Raw genomic sequence first — 27783 nt, 5'->3', positions numbered from 1 at the left:
ACTGGTTAGCATTCCATGACATGTGCTTAGCCTGTTTGTACGAGTTCGCTGACATTAGTGATGGTAAACTAACTATATAAATGACCATTTATAATAGTAAATGTTTAAATTAAGTCTCAAGAAATGTGTTGTTTATCAAGTTAATTTATTAGGAGTTATAAATAATCAATACCCTATTAGATGTTGGACAGAAGAGTGTTGCTAGGAGAGTCTCAGATAGCACAAGATTTCCTGTCACTTGTAATGTATTTATTGTCAACAGATGACTGTGTTTCTTGTGAAAACCATTCTGCTACTTGTCAAATCAAATACCACAATTTATCAAATGAAACATTTCTTTCCACTAAAACTCTTTATGTATGATAAAAACATTGATACTTAGTAATAGATTTAATTATAACTATAAATGAGAATTTGTATCTTATTTGACAATAAAGAAAAACAAGAATTGGGAACTATTTAATCCAAAATCAGCTGTAAATCCCTCAAACAAAAATCACTATCAATTCTCAAACATGCATCATCACCAAACTTTAAACAACAATCACCTTTTAACATGTATCACCACCAAACATTAAACAAGCAACAGCTTCAATCCTGAAATATGCATTATCACCAAACTTTAAACAACAATCACCTTTTGGCATGTATCACCACCAAACGTTAAACAAACAACAGCTTCAATCCTGAAATATGCATCATCACCCAACTTTAAACAACCATCACCTTTTGGCATGTATCACCAGCAAACGTTAAACAAACAACAGCTTCAATCCTGAAATATGCATCATCACCAAACTTTAAACAACCATCACCTTTTGGCATGTATCACCACCAAATGTTAAACAAACAACAGCTTCAATCCTGAAATATGTATCATCACCAAACTTTAAACAAGTATCACCATCAACCTACAAACATTTATCATCACCAAACGTTTAACAAAAATCACCATCAACCCTCAAATATGCATCATCACCAAAATTGAAAATAAACATCACCATCCATCCTTAAAAATTCATCATCACCAAATGTTAAACAAAAATTACCATCAACCTTCAAGCATGAATCATCACAAAACTTTAAGCAAACATCATATTCAAGTATTAATCATCATTAACTTTAAACATACATCCCTATCAGCCTTCAAGCCTACTTTATCAATAAATTTTAGACAAACCATCAATCCTCAAGCCTGCTTTACCAATAAGTTTTAGACAAACCATCAATCCTCAAGCCTGCTTTACCAACAAGTTTTAGACAAACCATCAATCCTCAAGCCTGCTCTATTAGCAAAATTTTAGATAAACATCACCATCAACATTCAAGAATGAATCATCACCAAGTTAAACGAACATCACCATCAACCCTTAAACATGTATCCTCACAAAACTGTAAACAAAAATCACTAATCTTTAAACAAAACATCACCATCAATTATCAAGTATGAATTATCACCAAACTTTAAACAAACATCAGCATCAGCCATCAAATATGCATCATCACCAAATTTTAAACAACTATCACCATCAACATCCAAACATGAATCATCAACAAACTTTAAGCAAACATCACCATCAACATCCAAACACGAATCATCACCAAACTTACTCAATCATAGCCATTCATTCTCACACATGGATCATCAACTAACTTAATCAATCAAAGCCATTCATTCTCACACATGGATCATCAACTAACTTAATCAATCATAGCCATTCATTTTCACACATGAATCATCAACTAACTTAATCAATCCTAGACATTCATTCTCACACATGGATCATCAACTAACTTAATCAATCATAGACATTCATTCTCACACAAACTTAATCAATCATAGACATTCATTCTCACACATGAATCATCAGCTAACTTAAAAACGTAAATTATCATCAACCCTCGTGCATGCATCATCAACAAATTTATAAAAAAAAAACCCATCCCTTACTCTTAATTACACCTTGCTGTCATCCTTCTAACTTACTAGAGGACTAACCTCCATGTAACATTCAGATAAAACATCACCATCATCCCAATGTTGTCACTAGTCATGATAACATTTCTGAAAAGTAAATCAATAGGAATCAACTTTTTTTATTAAAACACTTGTTCAAGTTATTAGGGAAACATTGCATTCTTACATAATACAAAATGAAAAATTAAAGGAAAATTATTTGGATTGAATTACTCTTCAGTTTCCTACAATCCATTATAAAATCTGAATCTTCATTTATCAAAGTTAAATTACATGTTAACATGCAAATAATATTAATGTTACTATATTTTCTTTGTAAAAGTAAGACTAATCCTAGTTATAGATTATAGTGATGTTCCCTTGAGTATACTAAAGAGCAGGTGTCTAAGGAATTGTACTTGATAACAACATCTTGCATCACCCTGTCTAGTTTTCTATTTTACAGACACATTTTGTCACATAAATGTTGTGATTAACTTAGAACTAATAAAAATATCTTATAATCAATTTTTTTATTTTAAAAAATGAAGATGTGGTATGATTACCAATGAGACACCTCTCCTCAAGAGAACAAAATGGCACAGAAATTAATAACTATAGGTCACTGTACGGTCTTCAACAATGCACAAAGCCCATACCACAAAGTCAACTATAAAAGGCCCCGAAAATACAATGTAAAACATTAGTTTTATTTTGTAAAAATATGATTACAAATATATTTGATGAATTTTATAAAAACCAGTGTTAGATTTGAAACCTGTGTCACTAAAATAACTGCCTTACTCCATCCATGTTTGTCCCAAGTCATAAACATATTCAGTGGATGTCTTTATCTTATTCTTTACTGACAGTATGTATTTGATAGTGGCTTTTAAGCTAAATCACAATTGGCTAGACTTCAGGAAAATATAGAAGTTGACATATGGTTAGGATGGTATTCTATAGATAAAGACAAAGATGTCAGTTTCTTGTGTCATTGGATTTATATCTCTCTGTAACTAATATTTCTGTTATTCATATCGCTAGTCAAAGAGACTAGTACAGAATTAATAATCTAATTACAGGATACCTGGAAATTGTCGCTCTGGGGGTTGTCTTTACTTATTTTGAAATTGTAAAATATATCAAAATAGTCCAGAACAAAAAATATAAAAAAGAAGATATGGTATGATTGTCAATGAGACAACTTTCCAAAGGAGACCAAATGACACAGAAATAAACAACTATAGGTCACTGTACAGCCTTCAACAGTGATCAGTGATCTCTTGAAGGGTGAGCAGAATCTGGTCCTCAAGTGTCACCTGTCATGTTACTCATGCCAAGGTTAAATATGGTTGGAATTTTATATCATATTTATGTCTCCTCCATAGTCAACTGGGGCATTAAGTGTTACTTTTTACTGCTGTCTTTCTGTATGCCCTTCTGAACCATTTTTGTTTCCACACTTTTAATTAAGGTTGCCTTATTCAAATTTTATGAAACTGCATCAACTAAATAAATTAATTCATTATTGTCTTTTACAGTATGCTAAGGAGACCCAGCATGAAAAGATATTACGAGGTTTGGCTGTTGGTATCTCTTTAACTATGTACGAACGTTTAGAAGAGGCTGATGCTCTGATAGAGTCCCTATGTCGTGACAAAGATCCTATCCTTCGATGGTCTGGCATGTTTACTGTCGCCATGGCGTATTGTGGTTCAGCTAGTAACCAAGCCATCAGAAAACTTTTACATGTAGCAGTAAGTACCATTGATGACATTTAAATATTTCAAGAGTATTTACTCATTAGAACATTAGCAACAGGGCACACATTTATGCTATTAAAGAGCATTTACTCAGTAGCAACAGTGTCAAAGTCAAGTATACATAAGAGGAAATTTCCAGTTTGATGGTTATATTTATTATGAATACACATATAATAATAATATCATTTTGTTTTAGTTTGTCCTGTATACAGACCTGTAAGGTCACATTATTTACCAAAATACTTTTGTTCTTGGCCAAATATTTATAAACTGGATCAATTGTTAAAAGCTGTCAATAAAACTGTAACTATAAAATTATGTAATTATATTAAGGCAGCATGGATAAATGAGATGTCAAATTCTTACTTAACTTTGTATGATGTGTTGTTTTCTGCTGTTTATTATTGTGTCATATATATGTAATATATGTTTTGATTGCCATAGCATGTAAATGCTTTTTGCAAATAAATAAATTCATTCATTCATTCATTCATTTATATAAATTATTTACACAAGACTATATACTATATAAAAAAATGTCTTTGAAAATCAATTGCATAATATAATATATTGTGAAGGTCTATTCTAAAGTCAGTACCTTCAAGCCTATTTGAAGGTCTAGTCTGAAGTCAGTACCTTCAAGCCTATTTGAAGGTCTAGTCTAAAGTCAGTACCTTCAAGCCTATTTGAAGGTCTAGTCTAAAGTCAGTACCTTCAAGCCTATTTGAAGGTCTAGTCTAAAGTCAGTACTTTCAAGCCTATTTGAAGGTCTAGTCTAAAGTCAGTACCTTCAAGCCTATTTGAAGGTCTAGTCTAAAGTCAGTACCTTCAAGCCTATTTGAAGGTCTAGTCTAAAGTCAGTACCTTCAAGCCTATTTGAAGGTCTAGTCTAAAGTCAGTACCTTCAAGCCTATTTGAAGGTCTAGTCTAAAGTCAGTACCTTCAAGCCTATTTGAAGGTCTAGTCTAAAGTCAGTACCTTCAAGCCTATTGTGAAGGTCTAGTCTAAAGTCAGTACCTTCAAGCCTATTTGAAGGTCTAGTTGTCAGTCAGTACCTTCAAGCCTATTGTGAAGGTCTAGTCGTCAGTCAGTACCTTCAAGCCTATTTGACCAAGAAATGAAGAACAATGATTAGTAATTTGTTTGACAATTTTATATTCAAACTCAGCTTTTCTTTTTAGCTCACCTGGCCCAAAGGGCCAAGTGAGCTTTTCTCATCACTTGTCGTCCGTCGTTCGTCGTCGTCCGTCGTCGTTAACTTTTACAAAAATCTTCTCCTCTGAAACTACTAGGCCAAATTAAACTAAACTTGACCACAATCATCATTGGGGTATCTAGTTTAAAAAATGTGTGGCGTGACCTGGCCAACCAACCAAGATGGCCGCCATGGCTAAAAATAGAACATAGGGGTAAAATGCAGTTTTTGGCTTATAACTCAAAAACCAAAGCATTTAGAGCAAATCTGACATTTGGTAAAATTGTTTATCAGGTCAAGATCTATCTGCCCTGAAATTTTCAGATGAATCCGACAACCCATTGTTGGGTTGCTGCCCCTGAATTGGTAATTTTAGGGAATTTTTGCTGTTTTTGGTTATTATCTTGAATATTATTATAGATAGAGATAAACTGTAAACAGCAATAATGTTCAGCAAAGTAAGATTTACAAATAAGTCAACATGACCAAAATGGTCAGTTGACCCTTTAGGAGTTATTGACCTTTATAGTCAATTTTTAACCACTTTTCGTAAATCTTAGTAATCTTTTACAAAAATCTTCTCCTCTGAAACTACTGGGCCAAATTAATACAAACTTGGCCACAATCATCTTTGGGGTATCTAGTTTAAAAAATGTGTCCGGTGACCCGGCCAACCAACCAAGATGGCCGCCACGGCTAAAAATAGAACATAGGGGTAAAATGCAGTTTTTGGCTTATAACTTAAAAACCAAAGCATTTAGAGCAAATCTGACATTTGGTAAAATTGTTTATCAGGTCTAGATCTATCTACCCTGAAATTTTCAGATGAATATGACAATCTGTTGTTGGGTTGCTGCCCCTGAATTGGTAATTTTAAGGAAATTTTGCTGTTTTTGGTTATTATCTTGTATATTATTATAGATAGAAATAAACTGTAAACAGCCATTATGTTCAGCAAAGTAAGATTTACAAATAAGTCAACATGACCGAAATGGTCAGTTGACCCCTTTAGGAGTTATTGCCCTTTATAGTCAATTTTTAACCATTTTTCGTAAATCTTAGTAATCTTTTACAAAAATCTTCTCCTCTGAAACTACTGGGCCAAATTAATCCAAACTTATCCACAATCATCTTTGGGGTATCTAGTTTAAAAATTGTGTCCGATGAACCGGCCATCGAACCAAGACGGCCGCCATGGCTAAAAATAGAACATAGGGGTAAAATGCAGTTTTTGGCTTATTACTCAAAAACCAAAGCGTTTAGAGCAAATCTGACATTGGTAAAATTGTTAATCAGGTCAAGATCTATCTGCCTTAAAATTTTCAGATAAATCGGACAACCCGTTGTTGGGTTCCTGCCCCTGAATTGGTAATTTTAAGGAAATTTTACTGTTTTTGGTTATTATCTTGAAAATTATTATAGATAGAAATAAATTGTAAACAGCAATTATGTTCAACAAAGTAAGATTTACAAATAAGTGAACATGACCGAAATGGTCAGTTGACCCATATAGGAGTTATTGCCCTTTATAGTCAATTTTTAACCATTTTTCGTAAATCTTAGTAATCTTTTACAAAAATCTTCTCCTCTGAAACTACTGGGCCAAATTAATCCAAACTTATCCACAATCATCTTTGGGGTATCTAGTTTAAAAAATGTGTCCGATGACCCGGCCATCCAACCAAGATGGCCGCCATGGCTAAAAATAGAACATAGGGGTAAAATGCAGTTTTTGGCTTATAACTCAAAAACCAAAGCGTTTAGAGCAAATTAAGCATGGGGTTAAATTGTTTATCAGGTCAAGATCTATCTGCCCCGAAATTTTCAGATGAATCGGACAACCCGTTGTTGGGTTGCTGCCCCTGAATTGGTAATTTTAAGGAAATTTTGCTGTTTTTGGTTATTGTCTTGAATATTATTATAGATAGAGATAAACTGTAAACAGCAATAATGTTCAGCAAAGTAAGATTTACAAATAAGTCAACATGACCGAAATGGTCAATTGACCCCCTAAGGAGTTATTGTCCTTTATAGTCAATTTTCAACAATTTTTATAAAATTTGTAAATTTTTACTAACATTTTCCACTGAAACTACTGGGCCAAGTTCATTATAGATAGAGATAATTGTAAGCAGCAAGGATGTATAGTAAAGTAAGATGTACAAACACATCACCATCACCAAAATACAATTTTGTCATGAATCCATCTGCTTCCTTTGTTTAATAGTCACATAGACCAAGGTGAGCAACACAGGCTCTTTAGAGCCTCTAGTTTTATTTGGTTATATTTACAAAAACAGGTTGTTATCATTATAAAAGTGTTTTTTTTATGTAAAGTGAAATATGTAAAAGAATATTATTATTTAGGTCAGTGATGTGAATGATGATGTGAGAAGAATAGCAGTAACCTCCCTTGGATTCTTATTATTCAGGTTAGTGGAGCATCAATGTAATGTCTTATTATTCAGGTTAGTGGAGCATCAATGTAATGTCTTATTATTCAGGTTAGTGGAGCATCAATGTAATGTCTTATTATTCAGGTTAGTGGAGCATCAATGTAATGTCTTATTATTCAGGTTAGTGGAGCATCAATGTAATGTCTTATTATTCAGGTTAGTGGAGCATCGATGTAATGTCTTATTATTCAGGTTAGGGGAGCATCAATGTAATGTCTTATTATTCAGGTTAGTGGAGCATCGATGTAATGTCTTATTATTCAGGTTAGTGGAGCATGATGTAATGTCTTATTATTCAGGTTAGTGGAGCATCGATGTAATGTCTTATTATTCAGGTTAGTGGAGCATCGATGTAATGTCTTATTATTCAGGTTAGTGGAGCATCGATGTAATGTCTTATTATTCAGGTTAGTGGAGCATCGATGTAATGTCTTATTATTCAGGTTAGTGGAGCATCGATGTAATGTCTTATTATTCAGGTTAGTGGAGCATCGATGTAATGTCTTATTATTCAGGTTAGTGGAGCATCGATGTAATGTCTTATTATTCAGGTTAGTGGAGCATCAATGTAATGTCTTATTATTCAGGTTAGTGGAGCATCAATGTAATGCTTTACACATATCTAGATGCATGAAAAGTAGGTTAGACAAGAATCTCTGTTGTATTCACCAACATATAATACAAAATATGACCATAAGTATTTTACAATAATTTTAGCAAATCTTAATATTTGTCATTTGGGTAATTTCACCTTCAATATCAAAAATTTGTAAGCCTGTAAAATTGAAGTCTATACTCAGGAGTAGATAAACACAAACAACTCTTTCTTTACAGGTAAGATAGAAATAAACCTTTATAGGTATGAAAGTTTAAATTAGTTGTTTCCAGTGAGTCCAGTCCTATGGTAGTATTGTTGTGCCGATATGGTACAAATAAGTAAAGTGTATGTGTAATAAACAGAATACCTTTAATATCTGTAGATCTCTGTAATCTGGTGAATATATAAGTCAACAGACAGCAATAATATAATAATACATGTGTTCAATACAAAGCGGAAGTAGAAGAGAATCCTCGTGACGTCAGTCGTCCAGAGGTATTGTTAGGCATACTGTAAGATATGGACTGGTTCTTCTATGTATACACAAGCGGCACCACATTCGTCCCCTTCATGTAGAATCAGTCACATATTTAAACTATAAAATAAACCTAAAAAACAAGATAAAACACTACCGAAAACATAAGTACATTACCCTCTACATTTGCACCCCAAAGTGCAGGATGCCACTAGAAACATCCTTGAACATTCAAGCAGATTCACAAGTAGCAGAATATAAATACAATCAATTAACGTTTTTACAAATTGCAGTACCGTCCTGGTAAAAACAAATATATTTACAAAGTCCATACAATAAATGTTCCTATATAAATAAACATGCAAACGGGGCCAAAGGCCCCAGATTGCATCTCTGAGTGACTGTTATGTCCCATAGGTACATGTGCCAGGAAAACTCAACCTCACAGCGTGACAGCAGTAATGTCATGCACAAATATATATGTATTCTATCAATATTCAGGGGTGTTTTCATTCCAACTTGGCTAATAACCAGTTTCTTGCTTAAGCCAAATATCACTGTAACAGTTTCATAGCCTATCTCTGCTGGCCTTAATGTATTGTTCATCAGTGTTATTGTCGATGCATTCTTCACAATTATACTTTCATTTGGATCTAACGATGTAACCCTTCCTGTCAAAACACGACTTCTAACAACATCAGACGAGGCCGTGGGCCTCTGTTCTGATATGTCATTTGTCATTTCATTTTGGCCATCATAATTAAGGGTCGAGCGTTGACCTACCCACTCTTCCCGCTGATGTTTAAAGACTCAGCTGATGGATTAGGGCTATGCTTAACACTGCCATTGGATAACGGAGACTGTTGTCTGGAGTATCCTGAATTCTTATAGTTTGGTCCTGGTGATGGTGATCGTTGCTGTGAAGGACTATATGACCTTTGAATTTGTGGGGGTGTAATTGTTCGATATACATTGAACTTTGGGGATCTTCTAGACGCAGATTGATCTGAGGAAAGCATTACATCTGATAATTTAGACACAAGCTCTGTCAAGTTTTGTACTTCATCCTCCAATGGGCTGTGATCGACATGTACTATGTCAGTCAAGTTATTGATACTGCTAGCAAATGAAATTTGTCGATGGGCAAAATTCAGACTTCTTGACCCATATATAGCTTTTTGGTTTGCAATAGACGTTTTCATATGTTTCAATGCCTTGTTGATAGACTCTGGATTTCCTTCTATTACGTGACGGGCAGATTCCTTATCTTTGCAACCTCTGAGAAATGCCTCTGTACCGATTTGATCAATAACCGAGTTGTCACATTTATTGTATCCGTCCATGGCTATAAAATGGACACGTTCGGCAAACTCTTCCAGGGTTTCACTGTCCTGTTGCCTTAAATACTGTAACTGACGTCTTGCTGAAACTGGTTCATCCTTTCGGCTAAAACGTTGCTTAAGGGCTTTTCGTAGCGCCTTGTAATCATCACTGATATTAACTTTGCGGGCATATTCTAATGCTACATCTGCTAAACAGTCTAACAGTCTGCAAACCTTCTTCCGATCCTCCCACTGTCTTCGGCCTGCAGTCCTTTCAAATTGATAAACAAATGCTTCCCAATTAAGGGATCCTCTTCCTGTAAAGACTTGCATCTTCGGAAGCTGAGGACTTCTGCTTCTGTCCCTAGCCCCAGAATTGTCATGCCATCTTGAGTACTCCCTATCAAGAGAGGAATCTGAGGAAGAGCTATGGCTTCGTTTCTGTTCCTTTTTAATGCGCGATCTTGACCTTCTTTTATCAATTTGCTTTGGTGACTGGTCTGTAGTCATCACAGGGGTCATGAACGCGAATGGGGGTTGTTGTACTATTGATTCCATATTAGCGTACATTGCTGGTCTATTCAGCACCAAGGAAGCTGCATGTGACTCGCTACTTGCAGCTGGTTTTATGTGTAATGGTGTACTACTAACATGTGTACCTTGAGCTACATATGGTGTACCAACATAGGACGATGTTAAAGGAACCATTGCTGGAGTAGTATAATATGTGGGTCTATATTCTGTGTATGCTCCATCTGTGCCTTTGAATGGAGGCTGTGTTAGCATACCTGAGGTAGTCCCGTGCAGAGCCGAGGGCCCTGGCACGTTACCCTTGCTACTAGGTAGTGACAGCGAACCTTGCATGTGATAAGTTTCCTTCTCAGTACCAACACTTTCTAGCATGTCGTTGCCATGAGGCTGTGGAAACAACACTGTGTTGTGTAGTGCCGAGGGCCCTAACACATTACCTTTGGCACTTGAAAGTGGAAGTACACCTGCTTTGGATTCAGGCAGTGTAGTTGTATGGTCAATTGAACTGCTTGTTGAGAAGCCAAAAGCAGGAGGCTTATTTTGCATTAATTGTGTCCTGGCAATATATTGACTGGGTTCAACTTTTTGTTTCACTGGGGTATCCATAGGTGGGAGTTTGACTTCTTTGTTCCTCTTGGTAACCAAATCACTAACCACTGATGTCATCTCTTGAAATGATCCTGTTTGCTCAAAGGCACTCTTAAATTGGACTGTACTCGCCTCCTCCGATGGATCCATTTTGTCCAACTTTCTTGCTAAGGCATTAAACTTTTCAGATGTTAATTCTTCTAAATGCTTAGCGTTGTCATCTATCTTCCGGTCAATTCTATGTTCCGACTGTTGGACTTGCTGGGATATTGCTCCAATATTTTCTGAGCAAGTTTTCATTGCTTCCTTTTGTTCTGCTTTAAAATTCAACAAACCATTGAATATTTGGTTAATGCGTTCCTCGCTTTGTTTAACCCTGCTATCAATCTCAGCAGCTCTTTTTTCGTTTGCCTTTCTCTCTTCCTTAAATTCTTGGTAAAGCTGCTCTAATGGTATGTTGTTTTTGTGTTCAGTTAGAGTGTTGTCAGCTATTTGTTCTTTGTTTAATATCTCTACCTGTGTCAACTCATCAAGGTTTTCCTTCTGACTAAGTTCATTATCATCCCCAATTCCTGCCATTTTGTCCTTTAATTTGTTAATAGAATATCACAATTTTATTCTCAAATTGCAATAAAATATTTCAAATTGAAATATTCTGCAACTCAAAACAATATGATATGCACTGAGTAATTACTCAAGGCAAATAAATCTCAAAATCACAACTTTTATATGCGATTCAAGACATAAACAATGCAGCTTTTATATAAAAGCTACTACTTTTACAATTTCAAAAATGCAGGCAACAAAATAGGGCAGAACTGGAACAGAGACTCAGCTGACACACTGTACTTTATTATACGGTGTATAAGATTTTGTTCATAAATATTTATGAGTGTATACACCTTCTTTAATATAAAATATCAGTCTAAATTCAGTGTAAAATAATGTACGAAACTAAGTTACTGAAATCAAGACCGTTTCCGGTTTGCGTCTGCGCAATGTAGTAATGCAGACAAGTGACTTCCGTGAAGAAGGACCTAATGGCTATAACCGGAAGCTCCTAGTATTATCTGATGAAAAATATCAAATATGAAGATTTCATACGTGATAAACTGTAAAAATTTGATGCAATTTAATCTACAATCAATATGAAGTAAATTTATTGTAATGCTTACGTAATAAATTTACAAAAAAATGAAGCATCAAAAGTTTTCAAATCTGCAAAGGCGCCCTCGTGGAGTCCGCCTCACTTGCTAAAAATAATTCGTTCTTTGTCGTACGACGCCAATGTTGTGCCAATATGGTACAAATAAGTAAAGTGTATGTGTAATAAACAGAATACCTTTAATATCTGTAGATCTCTGTAATCTGGTGAATATATAAGTCAACAGACAGCAATAATATAATAATACATGTGTTCAATACAAAGCGGAAGTAGAAGAGAATCCTCGTGACGTCAGTCGTCCAGAGGTATTGTTAGGCATACTGTAAGATATGGACTGGTTCTTCTATGTATACACAAGCGGCACCACAGTATATAGCAAATAATGACTTTACACTTCTGAAAAATATGATAAAATGTTGTCAAAAAGGATTTTTTACATTTGCCTTTAATTAGATGCTGCTTGACAGACTGGACCTTATAAATTCTTCAAATCTGCGGAAATTATGTTAGTATCTCCAGTTATGCCTTTCTCTTGATACAGATTCATAAATTTTCTTTGTTAAAAGCTTTGAATGAGGAATAATGTTTATAAATTGGTGAATGATATCTCTACTAGTTCTGACCAGTTAACTCAGTTAAAATTGTAACAGATAGAAGGGCTGACAGAAAAATAAAATCCCAGGAGTGTGTGTACGCTTAATTTTTAGACAAACTAAAGTTTGTTTTCTACACAGTAAATATATTTTGATATAAAGGTTACATAACATAATAGTAGTATATTATGAGGTTTTGAATGAGTTTAATATAGTTATATCTTGTATCCCACATTTTATAATCAAATAGTAAGACACAGAACAAATTCATTTCTTCATGCAACATGTTGGAAGTTAACATCAAAACACGATGAACAAATTAATTTTCCTGGAAAAGTGTGTAGTTTTAGACACCGAATTGTTTCAAAATTAAAGTGTTAGGAAATATTTGTAGCTGAGTCCTGCATCTAGATGCATGATTTCTCGCTGCATTTCCCATTGGTAGCCTTTGGCTGTTTTATGCTCTTTGGTGGAGTTGTTGTCTCTTTAACAAGTTCCCCATTTCCATTCTCAATTTTGTTCCTTTAAAACATCTACATTTTATTTACTGAGTGAAGAAGAAATACATTTTAAACTGCATGTATGAAATAATAAGTACCTATTCATGTTTGTAAAACTTGAATGTTTAGTTTATAAACAACTAATGCAGAAATGATCAAGTGGGTGAATTTTTCACACACAATAAAACGAAGTACAGGCATTATCAATATAGTATCCAATATGTGTAGGTTTAAGGTTGGAACACATAAACTGACGTAAGGTTTCAGAAATGATCATGACTAGAATGTCATCTTCATCTTAGAAATTGATCTTTGTTTTAATGTAGGAAAACCATCTGTTTCCTCCGAGGATCTTTATATACTGGTTAGGAAATGTGACAATAAAAAAAGCGTTTATTCTCCGGAATCAATTACACTTGACTACTCAGACAATATGTATAATGATTGTATGACAATATACGATAATGCTTCGTCTGATTGAGAACCAATAAGATATTGACAAAGACAGCAAGGAAATCTTTTATGTGCTGCATAACTATTGTCATTTTCATATTTAACTAGTTTAAATAAGATTTCAAGTGAAAATGTGCATGTTCAGGCTTCTTATAAAAGAGTTTTAATCCATTTTTGACCTTTTTTCACTTATTTACTTAAAAAAAAGAAATGAAGATTTTTTTATAATTCTTAATAAATAATAATCCAACCGACATTCTATCAAAGCATTTTAAGATACTGTATAATTCTATTATCTTGTTGGTGTTGCATTTTTCTGGAGGGGAATGTAAATCTATAGAAAATCTTATTAACAAATTCTAAATCTCTACCTTAGGCTACTTTTAGCATTTTAGGTATAAAGGATATAAGCCAAGATTGCTTTTCTGTCACTAAAACACAAACTCAAGAACATATCCTTAGAGTGAAACCTTGTACAAAATAAATCATCAAGAAATGTGTCAACCACAATCTGTAAGATTTTATGTTTATAAATAGAAAATTTCTAACAAATGTAATTGTTTTTTGTATATAAATGAAGGGTTGCTGTGCATTTGGGTATTGGTTTACATAAAGACAACAAAATTAATGAAAAATAATTTTTTTAATGTAAGGAAAATATTGTTGAAACAAAATTTTAATTTTTTATTTTAACAAAGAAATTATGTAAAGGGTTTTTATCCTTCAAATCGATAGACTTTTTTATCATATTACCAACTTTTGACTCCAAATCAGAATTACAATCTGTAATTTTGATAAAAGAATTAACAGTTTTTCAATGATTTTGTTGTGCTATAGAAAACACAACACACTGGTTTTATTTCCTAATTGCACCGATTGTAAGCTAGATTTTACTCCTTTGAGTTACACCGATTGTAAGCTAGATTTTACTCCTGTTAGATGCACCAATTGTAAGCTAGATTTTACTCCTTTTAGATGCACCGATTGTAAGATAGATTTTACTCCTTTTAGTTGCACCGATTGTAAGCTAGATTTTACTCCTTTTAGTTGCACCGATTGTAAGATAGATTTTACTCCTTTTAGATGCACCAATTCTAAGCTAGATTTTACTCCTTTAAGTTGCACCGATTGTAAGCTAGATTTTACTCCTTTTAGTTGCACCGATTGTAAGCTAGATTTTACTCCTTTTAGTTGCACCGATCGTAAGCTAGATTTTACTCCTTTTAGTTGCACCGATTGTAAGCTAGATTTTTTTTTTTTTTTTTTTTTTTTTTTTTTTTGTAAGCTAGATTTTACTCCTTTTAGTTGCTCTTACTTGCCCAAGTACGGGAATTTCCTAACACATAGTATATAACCTGTCGAAAAATTTTACACTTGGTAGTGAAAGTTGGTGTTTATGAAAATGGTCTATTATACATTTAACACTACACATCACATGACTCGTTAGTCTGATGTTATACTTATTGAAGGGAATGTTTTTAAGATTTAATTGCTCATGTAAGAATAACATGCAGACAGATTGGTGATGAATAGCATAAAGCATCAGTAATTACTATGGATAAAAGATAGATATGGGATTACACACTTTACTAACTTTTCTTATATAAAGTTGGACTTGACAAAGAAACTATTACATTAGATTGTTTTGTCCTGACAGAAAAATAGCAACATAGCAATTCTCAAAACATACTAGCTAAATGATTTATATTGTTATGTAATAGAAAAGTCATTTTCTATTCACATTTTCAATGAGTAAGAGGTTGTAGACTAACCTGAGGTATTGTATCATAGAAAAGTAATCATTGGAAACCATAAAGATATTAGAACCAAGACCACATGATAAATCTCACACAAAGTACATGCACAGGAAACTATAAGGTTTCAGTTATCTTTCCGATCTGTCAAAATGAAAAAGAGATTTGTTATAATGTTGCTATCAATTGTTGCATGTATGATGTCATCTGAAATATGAGTTTAGGGTTGATGACAAGTTACAATTCTTTTTGTAAATTGATCAGAATAAGAGAGGGGAGGGAAACCAACTTAAATTGAATTACATGTATTGACATTTTCTTGATGCACTCCAGCGTAAGATTGAAAGTTTTTCTATAGGATGAAAACTTTTGAACAAGATTTCTAATTAAAGCTTTAAACTGTCAGATGTACTCAGATTCAATTTCATTTATTAACTTGTTTTTCTGTTATTCCTTCTGAAAAAGAATAAATTAGAAAAATAAACTTATTTTAATGATATCTATTAAAAAATCATAAAATTTAGAATTTAAATTTAGGATCATAGAATTGAAAATTAAAATTATATACCTCTTTCGGTATATAATTTAAATTATTTAAGATTATATATATTATAGAATAAGTTTGTAAGACAAGGACTAATTAAATATAGGAAGATGTGGTGTGAGTGCAAATGAGACAACTCTCCATCCAAATAACAATTTAAAAAAAGTAAACCATTATAGGTCAATGTATGGCCTTAAACACGGAGCCTTGGCTCACACCGAACAACAAGCTTTAAAGGGCCCCAAAATTACTAGTGTAAAACCATTCAAACGGGAAAACCAACGGTCTAATTTATATAAAATAAAAAAACGAGAAACACGTAAAAATTACATAAACAAACGACAACTACTGTACATCAGATTCCTGACTTGGGACAGGTGCAAACATTATAAGATCATAAAACAAAGATGACATTTAAAAATGATCTAATTGATTTACACTTTAGTTTGATAAGATTTAAAGTCTCCTTTAAAAATGTGCATGTACAGATTTCCTTTGATATGCTGCAGTTAGTGTGCATCCATGGGAATACACATTTGACAGATTAGAAATGGAAGTCAAATATATTTGAATTTGTGATTAAAAAGACATTTGGAATTCCTGTTATTCTCTTTTGAGGAACTGAACTATGAAATTTAGTACAAAGTCAAAAAATTGGCACAAACTATGTGGACTTCATATGTACCAGAACAATGAATGAATAATGTCACAGATTTTTTGTAAGGTTTGGCATATATAATTGCAATTTGTGTGTTCCTTTTTTAACAAGGTACTGCCAAAATTTTTCTCCATCTTTTTGACATTTAATTGCCTGTTATATATCTTCTGTGGCTGTTTTTAAAAGATAATGTGCAAGGAGAAATGATAAAAAATATTTCTGAATATCACTGTCATTAATTTTCTCTTTTTTTTTTAAAACACAAGTATTTTAGAGAAGTATTCATAAAGTAAGAAAGTTTAAAATGATTGCTGATGTAACACCAGGGACCAAATCAGTTAATCATTTTTCTCATGAAACTATTCCTGTGCTACACAATAAAAAGTACTTTTATTTCAGGAAATATGCATTGATTGAAAATTTTTATTAATGGTGACAATTTAAAAAAGATTAAATACTGCATATTATTTTGAATTATAATAAAAGCAAATGCCAAACATATATTTTTGCATGTTTCATTTGATGTTTTTGGACCGAATACAAATTCTAAACTCTCTCATTGATGTTTTAAATTGGATGACATTTTCATTTATTGGAAGAAATTTTTTATGTACCATCATTAAAATCCTGTCAGTGGTTCTCTATTATAACACTGGAAACTCTAATAATTGGTTTCCAAATAAAATTGAAAAAGAATGCTAACAAACAGACAAGGTTGGCAGTATCTTGAATAACAATGAAGTCAGTCTTCTTGAAAAACTTCTACACAATATGTAATTTGAAGTAAATGACGTAGATTTTATGGAAAGAGGGCAGCTTTGAGCATCAATCCTGTGACAATTTATATCCTTAAAGTCAAATGCAATCAACGTTGCATTTGGACAAGTGTTTTTAAGACTAGAATTGACGTCATTATATAGCAAAGAAGAATTGACAGGGAAGGTTAATCGGATCTGAGACTTTTAAAGGTGAATTGGGTAATGATAATATTTTCCCATTGATGAAGGTTTGGGGTGCTAATGTAATTGTCTTACCAATCATTATATACAAATAAGGAAAGAGAAATCACACAATTATCTCTTACTGTTAAGTGTCTGCATGTAATTGATATTTATAACATGTAAAATGTGACAAAATTTGGTTATAATTGATTTTATTGATGGAAAAAATAAGAAATAGATATCAATGGTAATAATTCCTCCTCTAAAGATAAAGGTTGAGGAACAACAATATATTTCATAGGCCATAGAATCTGAGACCAGTATGATCTAGAAGTTGTTCCCAAAATACAGGATGCTATGGTCCTATGGCCCACTTCAGTGATGCAACTGGGTTCTAATAGACTTTGAATGAAGTGATTTTAGGAATGGTATTTCATTTAACTGTTTTGTTTTGCCTATTTTTTGTTTAAAATTTGAAGATTATTCCAGAGGCATGTTTCCTGCATACTTAAATTGGTACCATATGTTCATGTTATCATACTTAACGTTTGATATTAAACAATATTAATGGTTCTATTCTGTAAAATATATAATGAAGGCTGGTGATTGACACATACTGTAGGAGGATGTGCATATTGTGCAAACGAGCATGATAGATTCTGACAGGTGGCTTCATGTCAATTATCAATAACTGCATGCTGTCAAGGTCAACACACACATTGATGGTATTCAGAGTTAATATTCAGATGTTGATAATGAAATAGATGCTGAATCTCGTTTCAAAAAGAATAAATGTTTTATGAATCATAAATTAAATGGAGATGATAAACCCTGTTATAATATTACATAACATATGATATTGACACACCCATGTTTTTATTGTAACATCTAATGGAGATTCGTTTAGAATACTGATTGTGACCAAATGTCACAAAATGTTAGTGCTTGGACATGCAGACCTTCATTAGAGTGTATATACAGTCAGACTTAGTCTTCTAATCTTAGTGACTTGGACAATCAGACTTAGATTTTTACTAAAATTTATGAAAAATCAGTATTATTAGTAAGAGCTTGATAATATGTGTCAAACAATTACAATGTATTGAAAAAGACACCAAAAACTGCACCAAGACTATTTTTTTGAAGTCCTTTGCAGTGAACTTATTTTATGGAAGTGTAACTTCTTCAGGAAATCCAATTGTCTATTGTTTCTTAAGGTACAATTGGTTTAACCTCCTATCCTTAGAAATACCGATTAGACTGGCTGAACTAACAAGATGTCAGGATATATGACCTTTAGTATTGTTTAGGTCTATCAAACAATCTGTTATACAATGTAATTATCTAGAGGTTAGATAGTCCGCTGTTCTTGGTTGTTACTGACTGCTAATAACTAACATTAGGTCAGATGGACCATTGGTACAAACAATATTTTATACCATGTTATTAAAATCGGATAAGAATTTTTCTAATTATTTTCAGAATTATTTTTTTTGGTGGCTTTCTCTGATGGTTATTTTTTAAATTATTGTTTTTTATGAATGTGGTGTTAAACACCAATCAATCAATGTAAGTCTCAGTACCCTTGTGCTTCCATCAAACATTGTAAGTCTCAGTACCCTTGTTCTTCCATCAAACATTGTAAGTCTCAGTACCCTTGTGCTTCCATCAAACATTGTAGATGAAAGACTAGGATTGTTTTGTTTAAACTTATACTACCGATGAGTATGATTGTTCTGTTTAAACTTATACTACCGATAAGTATGATTGTTTTGTTTAAACTTATACTACCGATAAGTATGATTGTTTTGTTTAAACTTATACTACCGATAAGTATGATTGTTTTGTTTAAACTTATACTACCGATAAGTATGATTGTTTTGTTTAAACTTATACTACCGATAAGTATGATTGTTCTGTTATACTGTTGTTTTGTCTAGACTTATACTACTTACCATTAGTACTTAGTTAATGAAGGTATTATTATAAGAAATCAACAATAGTAATAGTCCTGATATTTAATTGTCTGTATAATAATAGGACCTTAAGCTGGAAGATAAGTACCCTATTGCATTTAATCGACTGATCATTGATATTGAAGTACGGAATAACCTTACCGTTCATGTTAAAATTTAACTTTTAACCAATTTACACTGAACATTCAAACCAGTATAAAACACAATAAGTTTTATTATATGCATAGCATGCATTATTGTGAGATTATCAAGTTATGTTTGAAATAGAGGTTTAAGTTTTAACAATATGGCCCTAGTAAAACAATACTGTAAGTTTCTTTGAACACTTTTAATGCAATACTTAGGAAAATCCCAGCAGATATGCATTAAATGTTAGAAAGGTAGAAACGTAGCACCCTCAAATATATCTACTTGGAAATGATCACTTTACCTCCACTCTGGATGTCCACCTTGAGATGGTCACTTTGAGATTTTTACCTGTATCCAAATAAACATTTCCAAAGAGTATTGAATTTATTATGATCATTAAGATGATAGAAAAACAATATCTCAGCATTTATTAAGACAAAGCTGGCCTAACGTATATGCTATTATATCCTTGACAATCATGTACACTAGAAACCAATCATATCATGGGATATAAACAACATTTATTTGTGAAGACAAGTCTTTGTAAACAAGTTATCAACAGAACATCACATAGTATTCAACTCTTTAATCTATATAAATTTTTATTTGTAAGGATTCCCATTGGAGTAAAAGCTGACAATACCACACATTTGCTTTTTAAACATTTGTCCAGTTAACAAACAAGCTTCAGTTTATTTGACATAAATGGACATGTTTGAAAACAGATGTATTGTATTGAACTAAGTCACTGTAACCAAAAATATTTGATGCATTGCATAAGAATACCCTCAGAAAGCTTGACTCACTGCATGGAAATAGTCCCTGCAGGTTGAATACTTTCAGAAAGCACTGCATGGAAATAGTCCCTGCAGGTTTAAAACCCAAAGAGCATCAATCAGTTCATTAAACAATACCTGCAAGTTGTATAGCCCAGAAAAATTGACACACTGCAAGGAAATAGTCCCTAGGGATTGAATAGCTCCAGAAACTCATGGCAGGGAAATAATCCTTGCAGGGTGAATAGCCCTTAAATGAAGAAAGATATTGTCAATTGAAACTTCCCTTGACTGCACTGATTAATTTGCTGGAATCTAAAACCTCTAATAACTAAGAGAAAAGAAGTCTGGTGGACAATTTATTGTGAAATAATATTACTTCTGCTTGACACACCATTGTCAGATTGTTGTCAGTGTCTGTATAAGGATTAGTCAAGCTTATATATTTTCTTGTTTAACAAAAATGGTGTGCTGACAAGAAACCTGAAACTAAACACCATCTAGATTATTTAATCAAATAAATGATATAAAAATGTAATTAAAATGTTTCTCAAAATATTTGTTGTATTATATGTTTAATATAAAATTGTAAACTTATCAGTATGGATTGTAAATTTCATATTTTATTTCAAATTAATCTTGTAAATTCAAATATAATATAAGTGTATTAATTTAACTACCACTGGTTAAAATTTGTTTTAAAATTACTTCTTTATTTACTGGTTTTATTCATTTTATTTATCAGGAAATATTATTCAACAGATCAAAAGACATGGTATCATAGAAAATAGTCATAAATATGTCTAAATTTAATTTTCTATGTATATTACTATGACTCAAGCATTTTATAGTTGAAATCTCTAAGTAGTTAAGAGATAGCTGCAAGCCTGCATGATATTGAAATATTATTACAGTTTTACATGAATTGATCAAAATGTGTGAGCCGGACCTTTCTAAGTTTTGATAAATTACTGCTCTTAAAATAAGGCCTACAGGAGATGTTTAATTATTAGCAAATATTTTACGGAAACGAAAGGCTTCTAAACGTTAGAAAATAGGGTAAGGTAACATGCACCTCCTTACACAAACTTGGTGTAGAATCTAGGGACAGTAGTAATATTGTATTTTCCTGATTCAAGGTTGCCCTTTTGTGAACCCATGTGAAGAAAGACAACTTTGGGGAGGTCACTTGTATTTCATTTCTGTACTCTTACTTCTAAACTTTATTCCTATATAACTTTGAAAATTCCACAGCTTGAAGGGGAAAGGGGGGAGAGGTATTTGTCTTCTCAACCACATTCTTATTCTTTTATTCATTTATTTTTTATAATCAACTACAGAACCTATATTTAAGGTATAAATTTTGAAACATATGCAAATGCATTGCTTATTATGGCCAACTATGGTTGATTTTAAGACGTTATGCATTGCTTATTATGGCCAACTATGGTTGATTTTAAGACGTTATGCATTGCTTATTATGGCCAACTATGGTTGATTTTAAGACGTTATGCATTGCTTATTATGGCCAACTATGGTTGATTTTAAGACGTTATGCATTGCTTATTATGGCCAACTATGGTTGATTTTAAGATGTTATGCATTGCTTATTATGGCCAACTATGGTTGATTTTAAGACGTTATGCATTGCTTATTATGGCCAACTATGGTTGATTTTAAGACGTTACAGCTGCCTTTTGTTGTACTCAGATTGGTTTTAAGGATTTCATTAAGTCAGTCTTCATAGTTATAAGAGATAAAAATTTTATTAATGTAATCAAGAACCCATAAAGGGCCTCATTTTACAACAATATATTTCTGTTTCTGTTTGAATACTGAGTAAATGTAGACTTGTATGCTTTTAAAAAAGATCATCAAAGAATACCTTGTTTAAACAGAAAGTTATTCTGCACTTGTAAGTCTATCAAATTTATGGTGTAAATTTAGATAGGAGTAAATGCATTTTCAAGTATTCATGAGATTATGTCTTACATTTTGTTGACCAAGTTCTGACCTTGCACATTATTGCTTGATCAATTTTTAAAGGATTTTTCCTCAATTGTCATATCCCTAAAGACATACTGTACTTTATAGAAGGTCTCACACACATAACATAATGAAGTGGTCAGTAGGGTATACCTTTGTCAGTTAATCTGATATATGTCTTCTATGGATTCTACTTCTTAAATCATGTTTATTCAATCATTAAGTAACAATTCAATATTTGAGAGAATACATTTTTGTAGAGCCTGCAACTTTTGTTGCAGAAAGCTCGACATAGGGATAGTGATCCGGCGGCGGCGTTAGCTAGCTTCTTAAAAGCTTTATATTTTAGAAGGTAGAAGACCTGGATGCTTCATACTTTGTATATAGATGCCTCATGTTACGAACTTTCCGTCAGTCACATGTCCAATGTCCTTGACCTCATTTTCATGGTTCAGTGACTACTTGAAAAAAAAGTTAAGATTTTTTGTAATGTTAAATTCTCTCTTATTATAAGTAATTGGATAACTATATTTGGTATGTGCGTACTTTCAAGGTCCTCATGCCCGTCAGACAGTTTTCACTTGACCTCGACCGCATTTCATGGATCAGTGAACAAGGTTAAGTTTTGGTGGTCAAGTCCATATCTCAGATTCTATAAGCAATAGGGCTAGTATATTCAGTGTATGGAAGGACTGTAAGGTGTACATGTCCAACTGGCAGGTGTCATCTGACCTTGACCTCATTTTCATGGTTCAGTGGTTATAGTTAAATTTTTGCGTTTTGGTCTGTTTTTCTCATACTATATGCAATAGGACTACTATATTTGTTGTATGGAACGATTGTAAGGTGTACATGTCTAGCGGGCAGATGTCATGTGACCTTGACCTCATTTTCATGGTTCAGTGGTCAAAGTTAAATTTTTGTGTTTTGGTCTGTTTTTCTCATACTATATGCAATAGGTCTACTATATTTGTTGTATGGAACGATTGTAAGGTGTACATGTCTAGCGGGCAGATGTCATGTGACCTTGACCTCATTTTCATGGTTCAGTGGTCAAAGTTAAGTTTTTGAGTTTTGGTCTTTTTATCTAATACTATATGCCATAGGTCAACTATATTTGGTGTCAAGAAATATTTTATGATCTTTATGTCAGTCGCACAGGTTTTATTTGACCGTGACCTCATTTTCACGGTTCATTGCACAGTGTTAAGTTTTTGTGTTTTGGTCTATTTTTCTTAAACTATAAGTAATAGGTCAACTATATATGTTGTATAGAAGCATTGTTAGCTGTACATGTCTGCCTGGCATCGTTCATCTGACCTTGACCTCATTTTCAAGGTTCATTGGTCTATGTTTAGTTATCTTGGTCAATGTTAAGTTTATGTGACAGTTGTTATAAAGCTTAGCTTTATACTTAGGACTATCAACATAATATCAATGATTAGAATAGAAGGCGAGACATTTCAGCGTATGCACTCTTGTCTTATACAATATGCAATAGGTCTACTATATTTGGTGTATGGAATGATTGTAAGGTGTACATGTCTAGCTGACAGGTGTCATCTGACCTTGACCTCATTTTCATGGTTCAGTGGTCAAAGTTAGGTGTTTGAGTTTTGGTCTATATTTCTAATACTTTATGCATTAGGTCAACTATATTGGTGTATAGAAATATTTTATGATCTATATGTCTGTAACACAGGTTTTATTTGACCTTGACCTCATTTTCACGGTCCACTGCTAAGTGTTAAGTGTTTGTGTTTTGGTCTGTTTTTCTTAATTTTTAAGCAAAAAGTCAACTATATTTGTTGTATGGAAGAATTGTTAACTGTACATGTCTACCTGGCATGGTTCATCTGACCTTGACCTCATTTTCATGGTTCATTGGTTAATGTTGAGTTTATGTGACAGTTGTAATTAAGCTTTATATTTAGGTCTATCAACATAATATCAATGATTAGTAAAGAAGGCGAGACATTTAAGCGTGTGCACTCTTGTTTTTATCTCTTAAAGCAAGTCAAGTTCTAATAAAATCCTTGTGGTAACTTAATTTTTGGTTCATTTTTATTAGCACAAATCAACCAATGAAAATAGGAGTTAAACAAATAATTCTGACAAAAAGACAGGACAATCAAAATGCATAGTTTGAGATGTGAGAAAAGATATCAGTTTTTCATTATGATGTAATGGAATAAATCTTAGAGTAAGAAATGTCTAGTAGGTTCAGATAAAAAATGATTATAATTCCATATGATATAAGAAGCTATGTTACACTTTCTAACATTTTATTAGAAAAAAACATTATTTTAACATGTATTGCTTTACTTTGCACACTTATTGGCCTTTATCATGTTGATACTTAGTGTTTTGCATTGCACAAGTTCATGCTTTTCTCAGGCTGTTTATGACATCTTATCACTAGTTCCATTTGCTGTGTACTGATTGATATTTTAAGTCTGGTAAAATATGATTTATTTGTATGTTGCTATAAGCCTTGAATCATAATGTTCAGTAACTGCTTGTCTCTTAGAACAGTAATTTGTTTCTTTTGTTTTATTGTGTGTTGCTTTTGTGTTTTTTATCGATCAGATAAGTCTAGCTGTTCTCTTCTGATTTGTTCAATTTCAATAGCTGTTACACCAATAATTTAAGTCTGGGCTGTTCAATGATACATGATTGTGCTTCATTGTATTAGCATAAATCAGTTTCCTTAGATTTTGTCATTTGAATTGGTTCACATTTTTCATGTCTGGGTCTTCTCATTTTTTTCTCATTGTTGAAGGCAGAACAGACATGTTCATAATAATAAGATCTATCTACTTCATTTTCTAATCAAAACTGTGAAACAAAAGTTGTTATTTCTAATTAATCAGCAGGATATGATTTACAATTTAGTTACATGCCAGAAATCTTGTAAAAATCCAGAAATACCCTTTTGATACGCCCGTTTACAGGACGTATTATGGTATGTCGGTCTGTCCGTCAGTCTCTCTGTGAACATGTCGGACAATAACTCAAAAATGTTTTAACCAATTTGCATTAAACTTCAGTAAATTGCTTATCTATACTATTAAACGAGAAGACCTCATTTTGTGTGTCGCTTCTCCTCCTCCTACAATAAATTAATCATCATGCCTCTGTGTCCTATAGGTACCGTGCATAGTCGCATTTGTCGTCCTTTCTTGTGACTATTCAGTTGGGTTATTTTGGGAGAAAAAAAACGAAAAAAAGGCATCCGGATATTGTTTCCGAAATCAGACTGAATTTTAAGTCAGACCTGACTACCGGTTTTAACATTGAGAACAATCGTATGATAGATATCAAAAATGAAAAATAAATAAGCAAATCAGAGCGTTGTCCATATCGGGGTTTTTAGATCATAAGAACCACAACTATTATACCTCGGTTTTAACTTGCACATAATTTTCATAAGTACTCAGACGGGAACAAACCATATATTTTCATGTTTATCTGCATGTATACTATGATTAATATACTACTATAATATATAGAAACTTTCTATATGATAAAGCAGTGATCGCCATACAGAAGAAACTTAGAATTAATAGTTAATAGAAAATTATAAGATAGATACGTATGTTCATAGTATACAAAAAACGCTAAAATATGGAATATATCCTTTCTTTAATTTTCCCGACATAAAATCTTTTACAAAATTTCATTCTTAAATAGTCAACATATTTTCAACCAAGCTTAAACAGGACTTCCTGTATCAAACTTGCTCATAAATTTCATAAGAGTGCTCTGGGACAGGACAATCCTGTTGATAGAGACACACTTTATAACATAGCAGTGATCGCCTAGGAGAAGAAACTTAGAATTTAAATAGTTAATAGAAAATTAAGTACACTTTAATATTTATAATATAGATACACATGTTCATAGTATATACACAGAAACACGAAAATAATGGAATTTAACAGAAAAAAATAACGGACTTTGGAAACAAGGGTGAGGGCTTAAAACTGTTTCCAAGTACCAATGAATTTTGATACCTTTTCTGAAATTCTCCAGACATGAAATCTTTTACTGAAATTCTCCAAACACAAAATGTTTTACAAATATTCTCCCTACAACGGTTTACATATTTTCAACCAAGCTCTAATTGCCCGCGATTTCGTGGGTGTGTTCTAATATCTATTGATGTGATCTCCCTTTCGTTTTTTTATAAAATTTCTATTTTACATTTCTGAGTTGTGGGGTATTATTCATTAAAAAAAAAGGGTGATTTTCCAGTTTTCAGACAAGAACTCAAAAATGCTTTCACCAATTTGCAAGAAATTTTAGGGAATTGTTTATATCAATTGACATGTGCTTCCTTTCGATTTTTATAAATTGTAAATTTTACATTTCCGAGTTATGGGGTTTTATCCATTAAAAAAATGGGGGATTTTCCAGTTTTCTGACAATAACTTAAGACTGCTTTCAGCGGTACTCATGAAACTTTGTTGAATTGTTTATATCTATTAACATTAGCTTCCTTTCAATTTTTATAAATTTTCGGTTTTAGGTTTCCAAGTTGTGGGGTATTATTATTTAAAAAGGTGTTTTTTCTCAGTTTTCTGACAAATAACTCAAAAATGCTTTCAGCAGTTCTCATAAAACTATGTCAAATTATTTATATCTATCGAAGTAAGCTCGATGAGAAGTAATTGAACTTTATTCTTTGAAAACAAGTTTGGCATGTTATGTTATTCGCGCATGGCACAGCTGTTTATTGAAAATTTTCTCATCACTTAGCATCCGTCGTTTGTCGTCGTCGTCGTTAACTTTTACAAAAATCTTCTCCTATGAAACTACTGGGCCAAATTTAACCAAACTTGGCAAAAATCATCATTGGGGTATTTCGTTTAAATGTGTCCGATGACCCGTCCAACCAACCAAGATGGCCGCCATGGCTAAAAATAGAATGTAGGGGTAAAATATAGATTTTGGCTTATAACTGTGAAACCGAATCATTAAGAGCAAATCTGACATTGGGTTAAGTAAAGTGTTTATCAAGTCGAGATCTAGCTGCCCTGAAATTTTCAGATGAATTGTTATTATCTTGAATATTATTATAGATAGAGATAAACTGTAAACAGCAATAATGTTCAGCAAAGTAAGATCTACAAATAAGTCAACATGACCAAAATGGTCAGTTGACCCCTAAAAGAGTTATTGCCTTTTACAGTTAATTTTAAACAATTTTCATAAATTTTTGTAAATTTTTAACAAAATATTTTCCTCTGTAACTGATAGGCCAAGTTCATTATAGATGAAGATAATTGTAAGTATCAAGAATGTTCAGTAAAGTAAGATCTACAAACACATCACCATCACCAAAATACAATTTTGTCATGAATCCATCTGTGTCTTTTGTTTAATATGCACATAGACCAAGGTGAGCGACACAGGCT

At 32.7% G+C, this 27783-nt stretch overlaps 1 protein-coding gene across 2 annotated transcripts in view; it reads left to right on the top strand.

Annotated features, from left to right (window-relative positions):
* The window catches only part of LOC143066998 (26S proteasome non-ATPase regulatory subunit 1-like), a 189071-nt gene that overhangs the window by 51188 nt on the left and 110100 nt on the right, over window positions 1-27783 (top strand). Inside the window, exons 20-21 of one of the 2 annotated variants that reach the window (XM_076239920.1) lie at window positions 3502-3717; window positions 7286-7350. In XM_076239920.1, the coding sequence (XP_076096035.1) occupies window positions 3502-3717; window positions 7286-7350 (281 nt within the window). Of the gene's footprint in view, window positions 1-3501; window positions 3718-7285; window positions 7387-27783 lie in introns of both variants that reach the window. The other variant, XM_076239919.1, reaches the window with a different exon arrangement.

The sequence above is a fragment of the Mytilus galloprovincialis genome, chromosome 3, assembly GCF_965363235.1.
Source record: "Mytilus galloprovincialis chromosome 3, xbMytGall1.hap1.1, whole genome shotgun sequence".
Lineage (NCBI taxonomy): Eukaryota > Metazoa > Mollusca > Bivalvia > Mytilida > Mytilidae > Mytilus > Mytilus galloprovincialis.
The sequence above is the reverse complement of the archived record's forward strand: the minus strand, read 5'-3'. Positions and strand labels throughout refer to the sequence as shown.